The 19,500-nt window shown below is 40.3% G+C and overlaps 1 protein-coding gene across 1 annotated transcript; it reads right to left on the minus strand.

Moving 5' to 3' along the window:
• Positions 1 to 125: 125 nt before the first annotated feature.
• Positions 126 to 18,157, minus strand: LOC112216359. The gene is made up of 7 exons (XM_024376298.1): positions 17,923 to 18,157; positions 17,272 to 17,396; positions 15,448 to 15,547; positions 15,099 to 15,131; positions 14,848 to 14,901; positions 1,119 to 1,197; positions 126 to 492 (listed from the first exon to the last, which is right to left on the minus strand). Exons 1-7 carry the CDS (start codon positions 18,140 to 18,142, stop codon positions 474 to 476), a joined length of 630 nt encoding a protein of 209 aa, XP_024232066.1. The 5' UTR covers positions 18,143 to 18,157; the 3' UTR covers positions 126 to 473.
• Positions 18,158 to 19,500: the final 1,343 nt, after the last annotated feature.

Here is a 19,500-nt window from a genome sequence, read left to right on the forward strand (position 1 = left end):
ACCTTTTGTACTGTATACTCTACCAGTATAATCGGTGGCAGCTGTGGGATCCTGTATTTCCATAGTCTCTCTTTCCATTTGATAAGATATTACAGTTGTGATATGACAAGAAGTACAAAGATGGGTTAAATTAATATTTTAATTTACAACAACCAAAAAGTGTTTTGTCTTGAACTTTTGGGGAAAAAGAACCAACTATGTCAAGGAAATAGATCATATCAGATGTGATTGTTTTTTTTGTGTGACAATACATGTTATATACAAACTGTATAGTTATTAGTTACTATGACAACCCATCTGGAACGTTACAGTAATATGTTGGTTTGGTTTAAATTCCATTGAAGTTTTCAGAATACTTTGTTTTTGTAAAATATATCGTTGCTCTTCTGTATTGTATAATAATATCTCCAATCTTCTGAAAAGGGGTGTTGCCTTAGCTGGATGGTAGAGATGGGTCCAGATGAATGTCTTGTCTATAACCCACGACGAAACCTGGATCAAAACCGGAACAGTGGATGTACAGTATGATACATTTATAATCAATAAAGGTTCATAAATGTGTTTTTAAAATAGTATTATAGTTTATTTAATTCAACATGAAATATGAAGCACTTGAGTTCTTATTCAATGTATTCTGGTACGTAGAGAGCTGAAATAAAGCTGTTCATTTGAGTGGCGGCCTACAGAGAATTGTCCTGCACAGCAGGAAATGCAAACTTGTAGTATATTTGAGTTTTCAAAAAGGCTTCAAAAGTTTGTAATTTACACTAGGAATTTCAGATTTGATTTGCTAACTAAAAATGTATCAACCCCTACAAAAATGTCCATTAGTTTTAATCCGCATAATTCACATTTCTTGTTGTTGCAGGATTATTTTCTTGCTGTAGCAATCTGGCTCAAATTAAGATCCTACATCTGTAGATGCTTTTGATGTCATGATTGTAAAATGGTTGATATGGCTGGAATGACTTGGCTTCTTAACGACTGTTTTTAAGCCAAGCAAACTGGCTCAAATTAAGATCATGCATTTGTAATTAACACGTGAATGGAAAACAGTATATAATGCATGCAGTCTACTGAGTGACATGGGAGAGAAGATGCCTTACACACTCACTCACCTCAGTCTGCACTTGTTAAAGAATAGACCTCCTTTTCTTGTTTCTGGGTACACCTCCTTCCTCAAAGGACGCATGTTACCTGTAAGACAGAGCCCACACTGAGTGACTTAGCTGAAAAAAACTGTACATTTTCTCCATTGTACATTGGATTACTATAGAGGTATAGATACCGTAGACTAATTCATATGATCATGTATGCCACTTAGCCAAAGCTTTTATCCAAAGTGACTTAAAATACAGTATGATCCCTGTAGGAATTGAATCCATGTCCTTGGTGTTACTAGCACCTCACTCTTATCAACTGAGCCACACAAGCTGAGTTGCAGAGGATCATAATATAGACTATATTCTCATGTATGTGTAGCGGATTTGATGGACTATGTCTATTTATGTCTGTTTATCGGTCACAGGGTTATATTTTTTAACAAAATTCAATGTAGCAAACAAGCTAGTGAGCTAGGCTAGCTAGCTATCGAGAGGGGCTGCTAGCTAGCTTCAAAGGGTGCCTGCTCGTGCCCTGGGGAATGCGTGTCCATATCCAACTAACTATTTTCTAATGTGTATTACAGTGAATGTATTGGATGGTTTATTTGTTCAACAGGGGAGTAATGTCATCTCATGGTTCAGGGGGATGCAGAACGTATTTGGGCTGTTATTACAGTAATACTCTGTCGTGGTTCTATCATCAGACTTTTGAACTGTTTGTCTCTTGCTGATGTGGTCATCATAAAATGGAGCCGTTTGCTATACAAGACTGGGAGACTGAATGTTAGTGTGTTCATGGAGGAGACTGAAATACTGAATGGTGTTTTGTTTCATTGGGTAATGTCAATTCTATTTTTGTTATTTTGTGAAATTCAATCTGAGATGAATTTCCTATTTAGATGAACTTGATATATGAATATTCATTTATTCAACTTTTGATTGATTATTAAAATGGAGTCACTTGATAAAGTTGAAACATTCTCATGTGCTTCCTTTTTTACACCGCATTTCATATTTCTACCTTACTGCTCTCAGATCTCCATTCTGAGGGTAGTAACATTTTGGGGGCTCGTCTGTGATCTACAACACTGACCAGAGTTGTGGATCGTGAAAGAACCACGGCGACAAACGCTTGGAGTCCAGAGCAAGCTGGGTTGGGTTAAATGCGGAAGACACATTTCAGTTGAATGCATTCAGTTGAACAAATTACTAGGTGATTTCAGAAGTGTTCGACGTAGACACACAGAAGTCAATAGATGGTAGGGGGAATGGCATGAGTTAACACACGTAAAAAGCTAGTATAGGACATTCAAAAACGATTGATCCAGCTCAACGAAATGCAGTCATACAAACTGGCAGCTGTCCTGATTGGGGAAATGCTTGTAGAGGCTCCCACTGTCACAGGGGCTAATGATGCAGAAATGCATGAGTACATTGTGTTACATGAACAGTAAACAGCTGAGTGAGCTGGAAGACGAGGGCGTCGGTCAGCTGCTATTTCTGCAGGCTCTTGTCACCCAACTGCTGGGGGACACCGACGACTACACAACAGCCAGAGAGATGAACTGGACTCCATCAAAGGACAACGAACAAGGACAGCAAGAGTCAACAGACAACAACGTACAGACACACCAACGTACAGCGGCCATGTGGTGGTTCCTGAGGAAGTCGCCATTCCTGACACCAAAAATGCAGAGACCTAGTGTTCTGGTGAGTGTGTCAGACATGGCAGCCCTTCTGCCACAACATGAATTGGAGGTCTTTGGTGGTCAAATAGCCGATTCAGGTGCTGATATTAGTTATAGTAGCATTTTTTAAGCAAATTGAGAAAACCAGAGCAAACATTTCTGAATCAGAGGTAGTTAGAGCTGTCCTCAAGGTTATCAGAATTGGGCACATTCTTAGAGATGTTCGTTAACTATGAAGGACTTACAGTTGATGAAATAAAGTCATTTCTCAAATCACACATGAAAGATAAAGCCAGTAGTGAGCCGTAGCAAAACGACTAGATAAAGAGACCCCACAGGAATTTGCTTATTGGGTTGAAACAGCACATAGTGCTGGCCACGAGGGTGCAGACACACTAACATATGACAAACCATTGGTCCAGCATGTTTTCCTTTACACTTTACATCAAGGGTTCAGTGTCAAACATGCAAATATAGGAAGTGATTTAAAAGCATATGTATCTGATTTTAAGATTAAAGATGATTTCCTTGTAGATCTAATTACTGAGTCAGCAAGGGATGACGCAGAAATCCAAAATCCCATGGGGTCTTACAGACAGTGCTCAGTAGTTGCTAATGTATTACAGCAAAGTGAGGGGGGTGAAAGTGTGACGGAATAAAACCAAGGTCACATACAAGGTGATGTACAGGCAAACAGAGTAGCCATCCAAGAGTTAACTACTCAAGTCACAGTCCTCGCAAAGAACCCGGAAAAAATGATCAGACCAAAAAGTGAGCGTGGGCAGTGTGCTGACACTTTGGTAGCAAACACAGCAGTGTTAGAAGAAGGAGGATAAGGGGAAATGGAACACCAGTGTGAAACAAGCTAAAGATAAATGTATCTATTTCTTCTTCTGTGGACAGGCTGGCCACCGAGCAGTGGGTTGTCTGCCGAAAGGACAGAGACTGGGAAACTGGAGGAGGTCACAGGGCGGGGATGACCAGTGACCTCAAACATGGGAAAGTCCCCTCCTGAGGTATTTACTGACCAAACCGACACTACAGCAAGGTCTAGTGACAGAATTATTCTCACTTTATTCAGAAGATGGACAATACAGTAATGGGCAAAATACAAAATACATAGCAGTTAATTGGGGGCAAGTGTCTGCTCTCATGTCTCATGAATGGAGTGTCATGTGAGGCACTATTAGACACAGGCGCACAGGTTAGCATAGTGGGAAAGAAGTGGCGTGACAAGACACTGCCCACCATTGACACATTACTTGGAGATAAAGAAGACCGCAATATGAAAGCAGCAAATGGAACCAGAGTACCCTTTGAGGGGTGGATTGAGGTGCTGGTGGACATCCAAAGTACCAAATATGGCTATAATGGTTCCCATGCTAGTGAGCCAGAGCTCTGTTGACTTCCCACTTGTGGGCTTTAATGTTATTGAGGAGCTCATAAAGGAAGGAGGTCTAAGCCACAACAAAATGGGTTTGACTTGAAATCAAATCAAATGTTATTCGTCACATGTGCTGAATACAACAGGCCTTACAGTGAAATGCTTACTTATGAGCCCCTAACTGACAGTACAGTTTTAAAAATAGCAGCAGTAAAAAATAACAATATATACAGGGTGGGTAGTATATACATTAGTTGAGGTAGTAAGTACATGTAGGTAGAGTTAATTAAAGTGACTATGCATAGATGACAACAGAGCGTGGCAGTGGTGGGGGGGGGGGCAATGTGAATAGTCTGGGTAACAATTTGACAAAATGTTCAGGAGTCTTATGGCTTGGGGGTAGAAGCTGTTTAGAAAACCTGTCTTGAAACCCAGAAATCCAATCACATTAATCATTACTCTCTCGCGGGAATTCCACTAACGGTCAGAATGTAGCCAAATGTAGCTGCTGCTCATTCCGTTTGCTCGAAAATTGATAAATGGTTCAAAAAAGTAAGGCGCACCAGCTTATATAAGTTTATATAATATAATATACACTACCGTTCAAAAGTTTGGCGTCACTTAGAAATGTCCTTGTTTTGGAAAGAAAAGCACTTTTTCTGGACATTAAAATAACATCAAGTTGATAAGAAATACAGTGTAGACATTGTTAATGTTGTAAATTGCTTTTGTAGCAGGAAACAGCTTCAAGGCCAGCATCCCGGAGTCGCCTCTTCATTGTTGACGTTGAGACTGGTGTTTTGCGGGTACTATTTAATGAAGCTGCCAGTTGAGGACTTGTGAGGCGTCTGTTTCTCAAACTAGACACTCTAATGTACTTGTCTTCTTGCTCAGTTGTGCACCGAGGCCTCCCACTCCTCTTTCTATTCTGGTTAGTGCCAGTTTGCTCTGTTCTGTACACAGCATTGTACGAGATCTTCAGTTTCTTGGCAATTTCTCACATGGAATAGCCTTCAATTCTCAGAACAAGAATAGACTGATGAGTTTCAGAAGAAAGTTCTTTGTTTCTGGCCATTTTCAGCCTGTAATCGAACCCACAAATGCTGATGCTCCAGATACTCAACTAGTCTAAAGAAGGCCAGTTTTATTGCTTTTATTGCTATTGTTTTGTTGCTAACACAACGTGCCATTGGAACACAGGAGTGATGGTTGCTGATAACGGGCCTCTGTACACCTGTAGATGTTCCATAAAAAAATCTGCCGTTTCCAGCTACAAAAGTAATTTACAACATTAACAATGTCTAAACTGTATTTCTGATCAATTTGATGTTATTTTAATGGACACGAAATGTGCTTTTCTTTCAAAAACAAGGACATTTCTAAGTGACCCCAAACTTTTGAACGATAGTGTATATTATATTATAAAAACTCAGCAAAAAAAGAAACGTCCCTTTTTCAGGACCCTGTCCAAAGATAATTTGTGCATATCCAAATAGCTTCACAAATCTTCATTGTAAAGGGTTTAAACACTGTTTCCCATGCTTGTTCAATGAACCATAAACAATTAATGAGCATGCACCTATGGAACTGTTGTTAAGACACTTACAGCTTACAGACGGTATACAATTAAGGTCACAGTTATGAAAACTTAGGACACTAAAGAGGCCTTTCTACTGACTCTGAAAAACACGAAAAGATAGATGCCCAGGGTCCCTGCTCATCTGCGTGAACATGCCTTAGGCATGCTGCAAGGAGGTGTGAGGACTCCAAATGTGGCCAGGGCAATAAATTGCAATGTCCGTACTGCGAGACGCCTGAGATAGCGCTACAGGGAGACAGGACGGACAGCTGATCGTCCTTGCAGTGGCAGACCATGTGTAAAAACACCTGCACAGGATCGGTACATCCGAACATCACACCTACGGGACAGGTACAGGATGGCAACAACAACTGCCCGAGTTACACCAGGAATGCACAATCCCTCTATCAATGATCAGACTGTCCGCAATAGGCTGAGAGAGGCCGGACTGAGGGCTTGTAGGCCTTTTGTAAGGCAGGTCATCCCCAGACAACGTCACCTATGGGCACAAACCCACCGTTGCTGGATCAGACAGGGCTTGCAAAAAGTGCTCTTCACTGATGAGTCACGGTTTTGTCTCACCAGGGGTGATGGTCGGATTTGCGTTTGTCGTCGAACGAATGAGCGTTACACCGAGGCCTGTACTCTGGAATGGGAACGGAGGTTTGGAGGTGCAGGGTCCGTCATGGTCTGGGGCGGTCATCGGACTGAGCTTGTTGTCATTGCAGGCAATCTCAACGCTGTGCGTTACAAGGAAGACATCCTCCTCCCTCATGTGGTACCCTTCCTGCAGGCTCATCCTGACATGACCCTCCAGCATGACAATGCCACCAGCCATACTGCTCCTTCTGTGCGTGATTTCCAGCAAGACAGGAAGGTCAGTGTTCTGCCATGGCCAGCAAAGAGCACGGACCTCAATCCCATTGAGCACGTCTGGAACCTGTTGGAACGGAGAGTGAGGGCTAGGGCCATTCCCCCCAGAAATGTCCGGAAACTTGCAGGTGCCTTGGTGGAAGAGTGGGGTAACATCTCACAGCAAGAACGGGTAAATCTGGTGCAGTCCATGAGGAGGAGATGCACTGCAATAATTAATGCAGCTGGTGGCCACACCAGATACTGACTGTTATTTTTTTATATTGACCCCCCCTTCGTTCAAGGACACATTATTCAATTTATGTTAGTCACATGTTGTGGAACTTGTTCAGTTCATGTCTCAGTTGTTGAATCTTGTTATGTTCATACAAATATTACACATGTTAAGTTTGCTGAAAATAAACGCAGTTGACAGTGAGAGGACATTTCTTTTTTTGCTGAGTATATGTGCAAAAGTACTCTCTCACAACTAAATGAAACCTTCACTCTTGCGCAGACATTTAGAAACAAAACATGCCAATTTGAAAAATAAGCCAGGGGAGTTTTTTGAGCAAGAATTAAGACTACTTTCGAGTAGTAAGACATGTATAAAAGCAACAGATACCATTAATAAGAAGTGGCTAGGAGCGTCTTATATGGTGAGTTACCGAGTGGCTAGGACAGGCAAGTCCCATACTATTGTGGAGGACTTAATTATTCCTGCTGCCGTGCATATGGCTGGGACAATGCTGGGGGAAAACGCCAAAAAGACTATACAGACAATGTCTTCATCAAACAACCCTGTTTCATGACACATCAGTAACATGGCAGGAGATGTTTTGAAACAATTACTGCTTTGCATACATGCCAGTGAATTTTATGCGTTACAGCTGGATGAGTCAACAGACGTGGTGGGCCTGGCACATCTCCTGGTATATGTCCGTTATGTTAATGGGGGTCAATTACGGAAGACATCCTTTTCTGTAAACCCCTGGAAACCAGGACAACAGGAGAGGATATTTTTAAGGTACTGGACAGCTTTGTGACATCAAATGGACTTTGGTGGTCAAGATGTGTTGGTATCTGTACTGATGGCGCAAAAGCCATGACAGGGAGACATAGTGGAGTTGTAACGAGCGTGCAGCCACTTGGGTACACTGCAGCATCCACCGAGAGGCTCTTGCTTCCTAAGGAATGCCTGACAGCTTGAAAGACGTTTTGGACACCACGAGTGAAAATGGTTGACTTTGTTAAAGCAAGGCCCCTGAACCCTCATGCATTTTCTGCACTATGCAATGATATGGGCAGCGATCATGTAACGCTTTTACAACATACAGAAGTGCGCTGGTTATCAAGGTGCAAAGTATTGACACGCTTTTTTAAAATTGATAGACGAGCTTAAAGTTCTTTACCGAACATACATTTCTTTTGTCTGACCGCTTGCATGATGACGAGTTTTTCACACGACTGGCCAATCTGGGTGATGTTTTTTCTCACCTGAATGATCTGAATCTAGTATTACAGGGACTCTCCACAGCTATATTCAATGTGCGGGACAAAATTGAGGCTATGATTAAGAACTTGGAGCTCTTCTCTGTCTGCATTAACAAGGACAACACACAGGTCTTTCCATCATTGTATGACTTTTTGTGTGAAAATTAACGCAAGCTTATGGACAATGTCAAATATGATATAGAGAAGAACCTGAGTGAGTTGGGTGCGTAATTACGCAGGTACTTTCCTGAAACGGATGACACAAACAACTGGATTCATTATCCCTTTCATGCCCTGCCTCCAGTTCACTTACTGATATCTGAACAAGAGAGCCTCATCAAAATTGCAAGAAGTGGTTCTGTGAAAATTACATTTTTGTCACGCTCTGATCTGTTTCACCTGTCTTTGTGATTGTCTCCACCCCCCTCTAGGTGTCACCTGTTGTTTGCTGCTCTGCCCGGTTGACCCTTGCCTGTCCTGACCCCGAGCCTGCCTGCCACCCTGTACCTCCTGGACTCTGACCTCTGATCTTTTGCCTGCCCACGACCATTCTCTTGCCTGCCCCTTGGATTATAATAAATATCAGAGCCTCAAACCATCTGCCTCCTGTGTCTGCATCTGGGTCTCGCCCTGTGCCCTTATATAATTGATTCAGAAGCCACTGCCAGATTTCTGGATTTGGCTGTGCTCAGAGTATCCTGCCTTGGCAAATTTCATTGTTAAGACACTGATGCCCTTTGCAGCCACGCACCTATGTGAGAGTGGATTCCTCGCCCACACTAGCATGAAAACGAAATACAGGCACAGACTGTGTGTGGGAAATGATTCAAGACTTAGAGTCTCTCCAATACAACCCAACATTGCAGAGTTATGTGCATCCTTTCAAACACACCCTTCTCCTTAACCTGTGGTAAGTTATTCACAATTTTCGATGAACAAATCACATTTTATATGTAAGATGGCTAAATAAAGAGCAACATTATTGATTATTATTATTTGTGCCCTGGTTCTATAAGAGCTCTTTGTCACTTCCCACGAGCCGGGTTGTGACAAACTCACAGTCATTCTTATATTTAATAAATGTATCGTATAGTGTGTGTGTGGCAGGTTTACAATGATGGCATAAAACAACATTTGAGAGTGCGCTGACCCTGGTGCTAGAGGGGGGTACAGCTGACCCTGGTGCTAGAGGGAGTACAGCTGACCCTGGTGCTAGAGGGGGTACGTACAGCTGACCCTGGTGCTAGAGGGGGTACGTACAGCTGACTCTGGTGCTAAAGAGGGTACACAGCTGGAGGTTGAATATTTGAAGGGGTATGGGACGATAAAATGTTTGGGAGCCACTGATCTAGATTCAAGGCAGGAATAAGTAGTGAGACAAATGTAGTTTGACGAATCAGATGTGTTTGCTGAGAATTCTGGGAGATATAGGTTGTGTGAACCTACGTGATGACACACCTGTACAGAAATCCTACAAATCCATTCCAAAACCATTGTAGAAGGAAGTGAAGGAGCATGTGCACACACTGCTTGAAAGAGGGGGGGGGGGTAAGAAAGTCAAAGTGGTCCTACTCATTACCTGTTGTGTGAGAACAGTGGGAGAGGTGAGGCCTATTCTCTGATTTCTAGGTTCCTATAGAAGATTTCTTGAGACTCGTAAAACCGTTGAATGAACTGCTCCAGCCCGACTGAGAAAATACAGTGGAGAGCAAAATGTCCCAAAGAACATCGAAAGGAAAGCTGAAAACCAAATGTTCACGTCAATTGCCATCAAAGATGCCAGTAGAATGGACAGCAGCCCACCAGGCCATTGTAGATAGATTTGTGAATGCAGTTAACTACCAGTAAACTACCAAAGGCAGCAGGAAAAGATATGAATGATAGGTTATAGGTCGAAGACCTTGTCTCCAGCTGAAAATAACTATCACCTACACTCCGGAAAGCTCGAATTCTTGGCTCTAAAATGGGCTGTGACAAGTTCCGTGATAATCTCTACTATGCCTCATCTTTTACAATATACAGATAACAATCCCCTTATATTTGTGATGAGTACTGTCAGGTTTAACGTCGTAGGGCACAGATGGGTGCGTGAACTAGCAAACTTACATTTTTACATTAAGTACCGCCCAGGGAAAGTCAATATTGACGCAGACACTCTATCCAGAAACCCACTTGACCTCCAATAAGGGTGAATGCGAGTTCACCAACAACATGACTCAAGATGTAATTACTGCCATCTGGAAGGAAAGTAAAGCTGTCAAGTTGCAGGCCTACTGGGACACTGCCATACACAGGGTGGTAATAAAGATTGGGGAAGGACCAGTCTACAAGGTGGAAAGGGAGAATGGTGCCAAAGGGCATCAGAGTGCTCCATAGCAACATGCTGTTGTTAGTGAACGACATACCTGTGTGAAACATGAGACCTTGGAAGAGAGGAAACAGCATGCTAGTAAAAGAACATCAAACATGGAACATGGAGGAGATGGGGATGAAACTTCAAAAGAATCTAATGAGGAGGAAGACTTCTGTTCTCGTGGAGTTAACCCAGTTGCAAGCGCAGAACACCCAAGACCTCAGATAAAATCACTGACAGAAGAGGCCTATATGTTTCATCCCTGTATTCAGGATACAGAAAGTAGTTAGTATGAGAACATGAAGCAGGAATCAGAGGTCCTAGAAGAACCAAACAATGAGGATTGGGACAATGCCGAAGAGAGAGAGGACCATGTTGAAAGGAGAGATGACACTCCCGAAACTGTAGTTGGGCCCAATCCAGACAATGGTTGTTCATGTATGAATGACGTCATGGATTCAGATCAGCAGTGCGTAGAGGAAGGGATGGATATCAGAAGATCCCAATGTATCCAAAAACCTGTGGTGGAAAAAGTACTCAAAAGTCATACTTGAGTAAAAGTAAAGATACCTTAATAGAATATGACTCAAGTAAAAGTGAAAATCATCCAGTAAAATACTACTTGAGTAAAAGTCTAAAAGTATTTGGTTTTAAATATACTTAAGTATCAAAAGTAAATGGAATTGCTAAAATGTACTTAAGTATCAAAAGTAAATGGAATTGCTAAAATGTACTTAAGTATCAAAAGGAAAAGTATGAATCATTTCAAATTCCTTATATCATGCAAACCGATAGCATAATTTCATTTTTTTTTTGTATATATATTCACGGATAGCCAGGGGCACATTACAACACTGACATTAATTTACAAACAAAACATTTGTGTTTAGTGAGTCCGCCAGATCAGAGGCAGTAGGGATGACCAGGGACGTTCTCTTGATAAGTGTGGACCATTTTCCTGTCTTGCTAAGCATTCAAAACGAGTACTTTTGGGTGTCAGGAAATGTATAGAGTGAAAAGTACATTATTTTCTTCAGGAATGTAGTGAAGTAAAACTAGAAGTTGTCAAAAATATAAATAGCAAAGTAAAGTACAGATAGCACAAAAAACAACTTGAGGTACTTTAAAGTATTTTTTACTTAAGTACTTTACACCACTGCCTAAAACCAAGGAGCAAGCTAACTCACTTGGACAGCCAACATACCAGGTGTGGAGACCTAACATTCATGCCTTATAGCAAACTCAACCACCCACTCCACCAATATGCATGTCTACTTACCAATGTCAGCAGTGTGACCAATATGAATACCAGTGCCGAAACCTATACAGAACACCAGGCATACTGCTCAGTTACAGACTTGCTGAGTAATAACAGGAGGGACTATTTAAAGAGGGTGAGCGTGTCAGGTTGCAAATAATTGAGTTAGAACTTAAAGTACATGGGATTCAAGGGATACCTTTTCTATTTTGCTGGACTAAGTATATCCATTCCTATGCAGTCAGGTATTTATTATGCAGCAGTAGATGCAATTACAGTCAGGACACAAGAGGGCGCTCTAACTTTGGTGTTGGACTAGGAATCAAGGGAGTAAGTACTGAGCTGGCTTCAGTGTTGACATGTTCGCAGTTTTCTAGTGAAATTGGGCTACTTTGAAAACGATGTCGCGGGTGAAAATGCATTGGTCGCGGGTGGCAGGTTTTTGGACTACTTTCAATTGCACCGCAATCGTATTTCTCCTTAATATATATATATATTTCACTGAGTCAGGGAGACAGAGCAGCACGCGCGCACATCGTGAAAACTTTTTGCCGGTTGTAGGTAGGCTATTTAGATGGGTCATTATGGAGACACCCTTTTTTCCATAAAACATTAAGAAGCTAGAACTGATAACGGCGAGAATGCATTTGAAATCGACACTAGGCGCACTAGAGCACTTGAGATAAATTCGCTCAGAGGTGGTTTAAAGTAAACTCCATTTTTGAAGGTGAATTTTCTTATGGATAACCGTATCAGGCGAAGGGTTTCACTCATGCGCAGTTCTAGGGAAATTTGAAATGGAAGTTACGGAACTCCCTCGCGTGCTTGTGTTATGGGGAAATGTCCACAATGAAAATCACATTACATGTGGGGACTGATAGGCGACATTTGCATCTGATGGCCATCAAGTAAGCTATTCATTTAAATGCCATTCTCGGCTACTGTAGCCTGCCATTTGATACAGTAAATACAGTATGTTGAAATTATTATATCCCTGGAGTCGATGCAAATCAATTTGTGCCACTTGTGTAGCCTACCTGGAGCTGGCAAACGGATTTAATAGAATATAATTCAGTTTGTTGTTGTATCCTTGTGTAATTATGCAATTATTAATGGCCATGTTTAGTTAAATTAAATTGGAAGTTATCAATTGTGATCATGTTCACAGCTCTATCACAAATGTGTCATTCTCCATTGTGGATTTTCCCCCTAAATGAGATGTTGGCATGTTGGCCTATCAGGGGCTATAGGCCACCTGCATCTGGCACAGTTGAATTGCAATTATATTGAATTATATTGCCCATTGAAATAACAAGTCAATCTCGCAAATAGGCGATTTATGTTTGTAGTCTTAACATTTGGCAGATAATGACGGCACAATTGCGAGAAAATAGACTAACATTCGTTTTTTAAAGTTTGTCCAAGTGATTCTTGCAGAGATTTCGAGACCCTCTGTCCAACTTTCATCCCTCAAACTCTCAGGTTGATGTATCTATAGTTATGCACATGCACAAACAGGGTTCATTTAAGCAATAAAGCACGAGGGGGTGTGGTATATGGCCAATACACTACGGCTAAGGGCTGTTCTTATGCATGATGCATCGCGGAGTGCCTGGACACAGCCCTTAGTCGTGGTATATTGGTCATATACCACAAACACCAGAGGTGCCTTATTGCTATTATAAACGGGTCACCAACGTAATTAGAGCAGTACAAATAAATGTTGTGTCATACCTGTGGTATAAGGTCTGATATGCCACTTATGTCAGCCAATCAGCATTCAGGGCTCGAACCACCCAGTTTATAATTATAATTTAGTGCTGAATGCTGATTGGTTGAAAGCCATGGTATATTAGATGTGTACCAAGGGAATGACAAAAACATACTTTTTACCATTCTAATTACATTGGTAACCAGTTTATAATAGCAATAAGGCAATTTAGGGATTTGTGGTAAATGGCCAATATACCACGGCTAAGGGCTGTTCCTACCACAACTCCTCCAGCCTTACTGCATAATCAAAGCAGTCAAAACAAGTTCAATCGACATCCATTGATGGACAATGATCTGGAGAGTTTAATAAGGGTGTTTTATCTTTTCTCTTGCGACTTATTCTTAAACTCGCAAGAATTATTATTTTGATGAAAAAATAAATTTTGCTTCTTAGTCTAAGTCGTTAAAAATGACATTGATATTCCTTCTTAATTCAGTTGATAACTTTATGGAAAAGGGGTTATTGGATAAATGTGGCAACTCTTGCAACAACATTTTTTAGGGGCTAGTGGTCAGGCCTTGTGGGCGGGTTTTCAGAGGTCATTGGCCTATACATTTTAGCTTGACCTGGCAACCTTGGCTGGCCTCATTATTACAATGGAGTTACTTGATCAAGTTGAAACATTCTCATGTGCTTCCTTTTTTCCACCTCATTTCATGTAAAATTCATTTATTTGTACTTTATTTGTTGTTGATGAGTTACAAGGTGTTTAGCAACATGGTCTGACATTCTTTGTAATGTTTATAGGTCATGGGGGTTATATTTTTTAACAAAATTCAATGTAGCAAACAAGCTAGTGAAGGGTGCCTGCTCGTGCCCTGGGGAATGCGTGTCCATATCCAACTAACTATTTTCTAATGTGTATTACAGTGAATGTATTGGATGGTTTATTTGTTCAACAGGGGAGTAATGTCATCTCATGGTTCAGGGGGATGCAGAACGTATTTGGGCTGTAATACTCTGTCGTGGTTCTATCATCAGACTTTTGAACTGTTTGCCTCTTGCTGATGTGGTCATCATAAAATGGAGCCGTTTGCTATACAAGACTGGGAGACTGAATGTTAGTGTGTTCATGGAGGAGACTGAAATACTGAATGGTGTTTTGTTTCATTGGGTAATGTCAATTCTATTTTTGTTATTTCTTGAAATTCAATCTAAGAATCATTTAATCTTTATGTAAACTTATTTGATATGAATATTCATTTATTTAACTTTTGATTGATTATTAAAATGGAGTCACTTGATAAAGTTGAAACGTTCTCATGTGCTTCCTTTTTTTACACCGGATTTCATATTTCTACCTTACTGCTCTCAGATCTCCATTCTGAGGCTAATAACATATACCCATCCACCTACACTCACCAAGTTCAGAGTTTCTTCTGCCCATAAGCCCAACAAAGACGTCGTCCATCTCCCCTGTTACAAAAAAGGCTTAGGTCATTATCAAATGCAGGTGTTCACAGTATGTTTACATTTTTTAGGACCTTGGGTATGAAACAAGCACTTTATGAATTGGTATTATATGACATGAAATGCCTCATAATTTTCAATGAAAGATAATAACATTTCTATTGATATGTAAAAGAAACAGTAAATGAATGGTTATTACTAACTTTTATGGGGAGATGGTGGTAGATCATTTATATCTGGGGAAAAACAAGTCAAATGTCAAAAAATCATAAATCGCAATAGATCTCCAATAAAAAGTGAATTAGTCCTATGAAGAATGTCCTTTACCAGCAGTGAACACCAGCATCAGCATTGAACATGTTATGAAATAATTAAAGATGTATCATTGGTATAAACACTTCTATCCATCATGAAAGGCCTGAGTCAACACAACATCATCTCTTTAGGCCAGGGCAAGTACTTTGTGACAACTGTTGTCTGCTGATGTAAAAAGGTATTTCTAAATAACTTTAGTTTGATCTAGGATGTGGAGTAGACAGAGCAGACACTTACCAGCGCTCCTTCTCCCCATCAGCCCGACGAAGCTGTCATAATCCAGACCGTTATATCTCTTCAGAATGGTCCGCTGGATGTTCCCCAAACCTGGACCCTCCTGTAATGATGACACATGATTGTATTCAGTGTTTTGAGATGTAAGTGGTATACTCCCGGGTACCAAACTCTGAACTGATAACACTTGTAATGCCCCCTATTTTACATTCAAAACCTTGCATACATTGGGGTTTCACACATCTTTCACCCCTGAGTCATCCATGCCAAAATCTTTTCTGTGAAATACCATGAGAACATTTTGTTTGGTCACCAATACATCAGATAACGATATGCTAACCATTTAATCATTTTAACTACCATTTAATCCAATAGCAAAAAAACAACGTTAGTTTTTATAGTGTTGAATAGAAAGAATAGTAGATTGTAAGTATAATTTCTCATACAGTATATTTGTATCCAGTGGCAGATTGTGAGCATATTGAGAAACATGTAAAGCTTATAGTTGAATTATCCTTATAAATTACATACGTAGGACAAATCAAACATAGTGGTATTGTAAAGCAGTTGGCCACTGTAAAAACGCAGCACAGTGTTGTATGTCATTTGTGCCTCATGCAACATTTTTCAAGATCACTTTTTTTTTGTTGAGCTTTTTACCCATATTGCCTGTTTCTCTGCTTACAGTGTATCAATGCAATTCAGATAACGAGTGGAATATAATATGTGTATATATATATATATATATGATGTATTTAGGTATTTCAGCAGTGCATTGTACACTACACTAGAATTCCAAATGGGAGCACATAGTGACTATTTCTACTTTGTTCTGTTGAAGAACAATGGCTGATGGAGAATGATGATGTAGTATTTACAGCCACATCCATATATGATTCGGTTTTACCTTCCAGCATAAATTTATGTCAAATTGACACATTTATGAGGTAAATATATAGAAATGTACAGTGTTCAGCAGTAATCAAACTATAATGTTAACTAGGCACTACATACATTTGTTTCAGTAGTTATTAGTGTTGAGCAGTTTGATTAAGTGATAGTTAATTGTATTGTTAACAAATGACATTAAAAAAGTAAAGAGGATATTGCATTTTGAAAAGCAGATACTTAGATTGAATATGTATCCAAATTGGAAGAGTGATTTGGTGCAGTGGACAAGAGACTTTGTGAATTAGCTTGTTGTACTCAGTCAATTGAAAATGTACTTGGGAGTTTTGAAACACCAGCCATTGATGATCTCTTTAGATTTGTGTGCTTAGAGTTGTGAAAATGTAACACATACTGTGCTTGTGAAAATTGCACCAAAGTGATTGAAAAAAAAAAAACGTAAGCACCCATGGTCATTCCACCCCCCAAAGATCAATGTGATGACGTTGAATCAGCTTGGAAAACGATTTGGATTTTCAAAAAGTAATCAATGAATGGCACTGCGTCTCTTTTTCACCCAACTTTTAACCTACATCCAATTACATGGTAAATAGTTTTGTTGATTTCACGTTGAATTAGTCGACAACTCAACCAAATGTAAATCAAAACTAGACGTTGAACTAACGTTTGTTCCCAGTGGGCAAGGTCTGGTGAAATATGAAGGAATTCGTTCATTCTAACTCATTTAATGTTTTCATGTCATATGAAACAATGTTATCTATCCACAGTCCGGCTTTGATTCAACCTATTCATTGGCTATAGTGTATTTTATCAGTAATTTGAATTCACAAATCATATTTATTGTATGAAGGAAAAACAGAACATTTACGCGCTAACCTGAGATTTAAATTGAAACTTTAGGCTGAGAAACTTCCATACCTCTGAGTCGGTTGATCTCTGTGCCCCAGCCGCAGGTTCCTCGCAGCTGGACTGGCTTGAGTGGAGTTTCATGGCGACAAACAAAGCCACCAGCAAAATGCCGCTTCTCATCTTTTTACCACCACCTGTAAGGTGAGTGACGATGGGTTAGCAACAATATAGCCAAACAACTTGAAAAGTTTGGATAAGAGCTCCGCGGAAACCAAACTCGCATCACATTTGAGCCTGGTTTTACGCGAATTAATATTGTCCCTCAATAAATATAATATAGCTGACAGATATGACTCTACAATACAATCTTTAAAAAAAAATGAAAATAAAAAGACCCAAAAGGAAATGGCTTCTTGTTTGAAAATACGCATAATGCGCACTGAAATGTTGCCATGCATTTTGAATTTAAAGTCTATATTAATAAACAATGGCAGTTATTTTTGCTTTGTTCGGATGTTTTCAAGGACATGAATCATGTTTCAACAACAACAGTCCAATATCTATGTTTTTTTCCCGCTGCGTTCAAGGTTGGGTTATCAGCGTCTCCAAATGTCGCTGAAATATGCACGCCATTTGACAAGCATAGCAATCATTTAAAAACATCTAGATATATAATACATCAATACGGGGCATATTTCTCTAAAATAAATACCTATTTACCTGTTTTCCGATCGAAGTGGTAATATTCTGTTACACCGCGCGTGTGCCCCGGTGCGTTCTGGAGTGAGGAAAGGCGTGAATAGCTCCTGCAGTGCAGCGACGAGATCCACGACGAAAGTGAGAGGTCCAATCCACCTCTGTTTATTAAATGATAGCTGGGTATCTGCGCGAGTCCAATCGGCTGCAGAAACGTAGGTGGGTTCTCGACGTCATAGCACATTCTCGTCTACACTCATATTCATACTACTCGTGATGATGACCATGCTGTTCAAATGGAGCCCGTGGCGCCTAGCTGTCATCGGAAAAACGAACACCACGATCCATTCAATGGCCTCAAACGTTCCATAGTCCTATTCTTTGATACATGACACAAATCTAATTGGTACTGAAGATAAGTGGATTAAGGTTCATTTTGGTTTTTGCTCTGCCTTAGTTAACTGCTAAATAGCTGCTCTCATCGTGGTGGCCTGTGCTCTTGATCGCTTAATTGTAGTGGTCATTGACAAGAGCCCAATCCGTCTAGGAAGTCATTATAGACTATAGAGATAGGAGCAGCCACAGCACCGTGAGACTACATGGATGGACGTCTTGGAGACAGCTAATTGAGCTGCTGCCTGCTTGCCGGGTTGATTAGCAGAAAGAGATCCTGTAAAGATGTCAAAGTGATTGGCAGTCAGTCAGTCAGTCAGTGTGTGTGTGTGTTTCCAAAGGTCTTTTTAAATTGCTTCCTCTGCTGCTAAATTCCTACTTAAACGCTTTTGACAGCCGTTGCGAACAAACATCGATTCTACAACTTACCCCAAGCATGACATTAGACCCAAAGAGTACGATTCCTTTCTTCACAAGGAATAAGAAAATTGATTAAAAGCTTTTTCAGGATTTGTGGGTCCCCTGCGGGATGGTTGAGCTAATGTAGGCTAATGCATGAGGTTGTAAGTAAGAAGAACATTACTCAGGACTTAGACATATCTGATATTGGCAGAAAGCTGAAATTCTTGTTAATCTAACTGCACTGTCCAATTTACAGGAGCTATTACAGTGAAATAATACCATGCTATTGTTTGAGGAGAGTGCAGTTTTGAACATGAAAAGTTATTCATAAACAAATTAGGCACATTTTGGCAGTCTTGATACATTTTGAACATAAATGCAATGGTTCTTCGAATCAGTCTAAAACTTTGCACATACACTTCTGCCATCTAGTGACCAAAATCTAAATTGTACATGGGCTGGGATAATACATTATGGCCTTTCTCTTGCATTTCAAAGATGATGGTACAAAAAAAATACAAAAAAGGTGTTTTTTCATTGTATTATCTTTTACCAGATCTAATGTCTAATATTCTCCTACATTCCTTTAACATTTCCACAAACTTCAAAGTGTTTCCTTTCAAATGTTACCTACCAATAATATGCATATCCTTGCTTCGGGGCCTGTGCTACAGGCAGTTATATTTGGGTATGTCATTTTAGGCTACATTTTTAAAAAAGGGGCCAATCTTTAAGAGGATTTATTTAAAAAATGTGAAGCATAGTATCAGTCATTCGTTGAAGCAGTGGCGGTCCTAGCTTGTATGG

This window comes from Oncorhynchus tshawytscha, linkage group LG16 (genome assembly GCF_018296145.1).
Source record: "Oncorhynchus tshawytscha isolate Ot180627B linkage group LG16, Otsh_v2.0, whole genome shotgun sequence".
Taxonomy (NCBI): Eukaryota; Metazoa; Chordata; class Actinopteri; order Salmoniformes; family Salmonidae; genus Oncorhynchus; species Oncorhynchus tshawytscha.

Bases quoted from the DNA above. Each gene is read 5' to 3' on its own strand.
- LOC112216359 (XM_024376298.1), bottom strand. From the start codon at position 18,142: ATGTGCTATGACGTCGAGAACCCACCTACGTTTCTGCAGCCGATTGGA. The intron at 15,548-17,271 runs GTATGGAAGTTT...TCATCATTACAG, and splicing joins AGAGATCAACCGACTCAGAG to GAGGGTCCAGGTTTGGGGAA. The intron at 1,198-14,847 runs GTGAGTGTAGGT...TCTGTCTTACAG, and splicing joins CAGAAGAAACTCTGAACTTG to GTAACATGCGTCCTTTGAGG.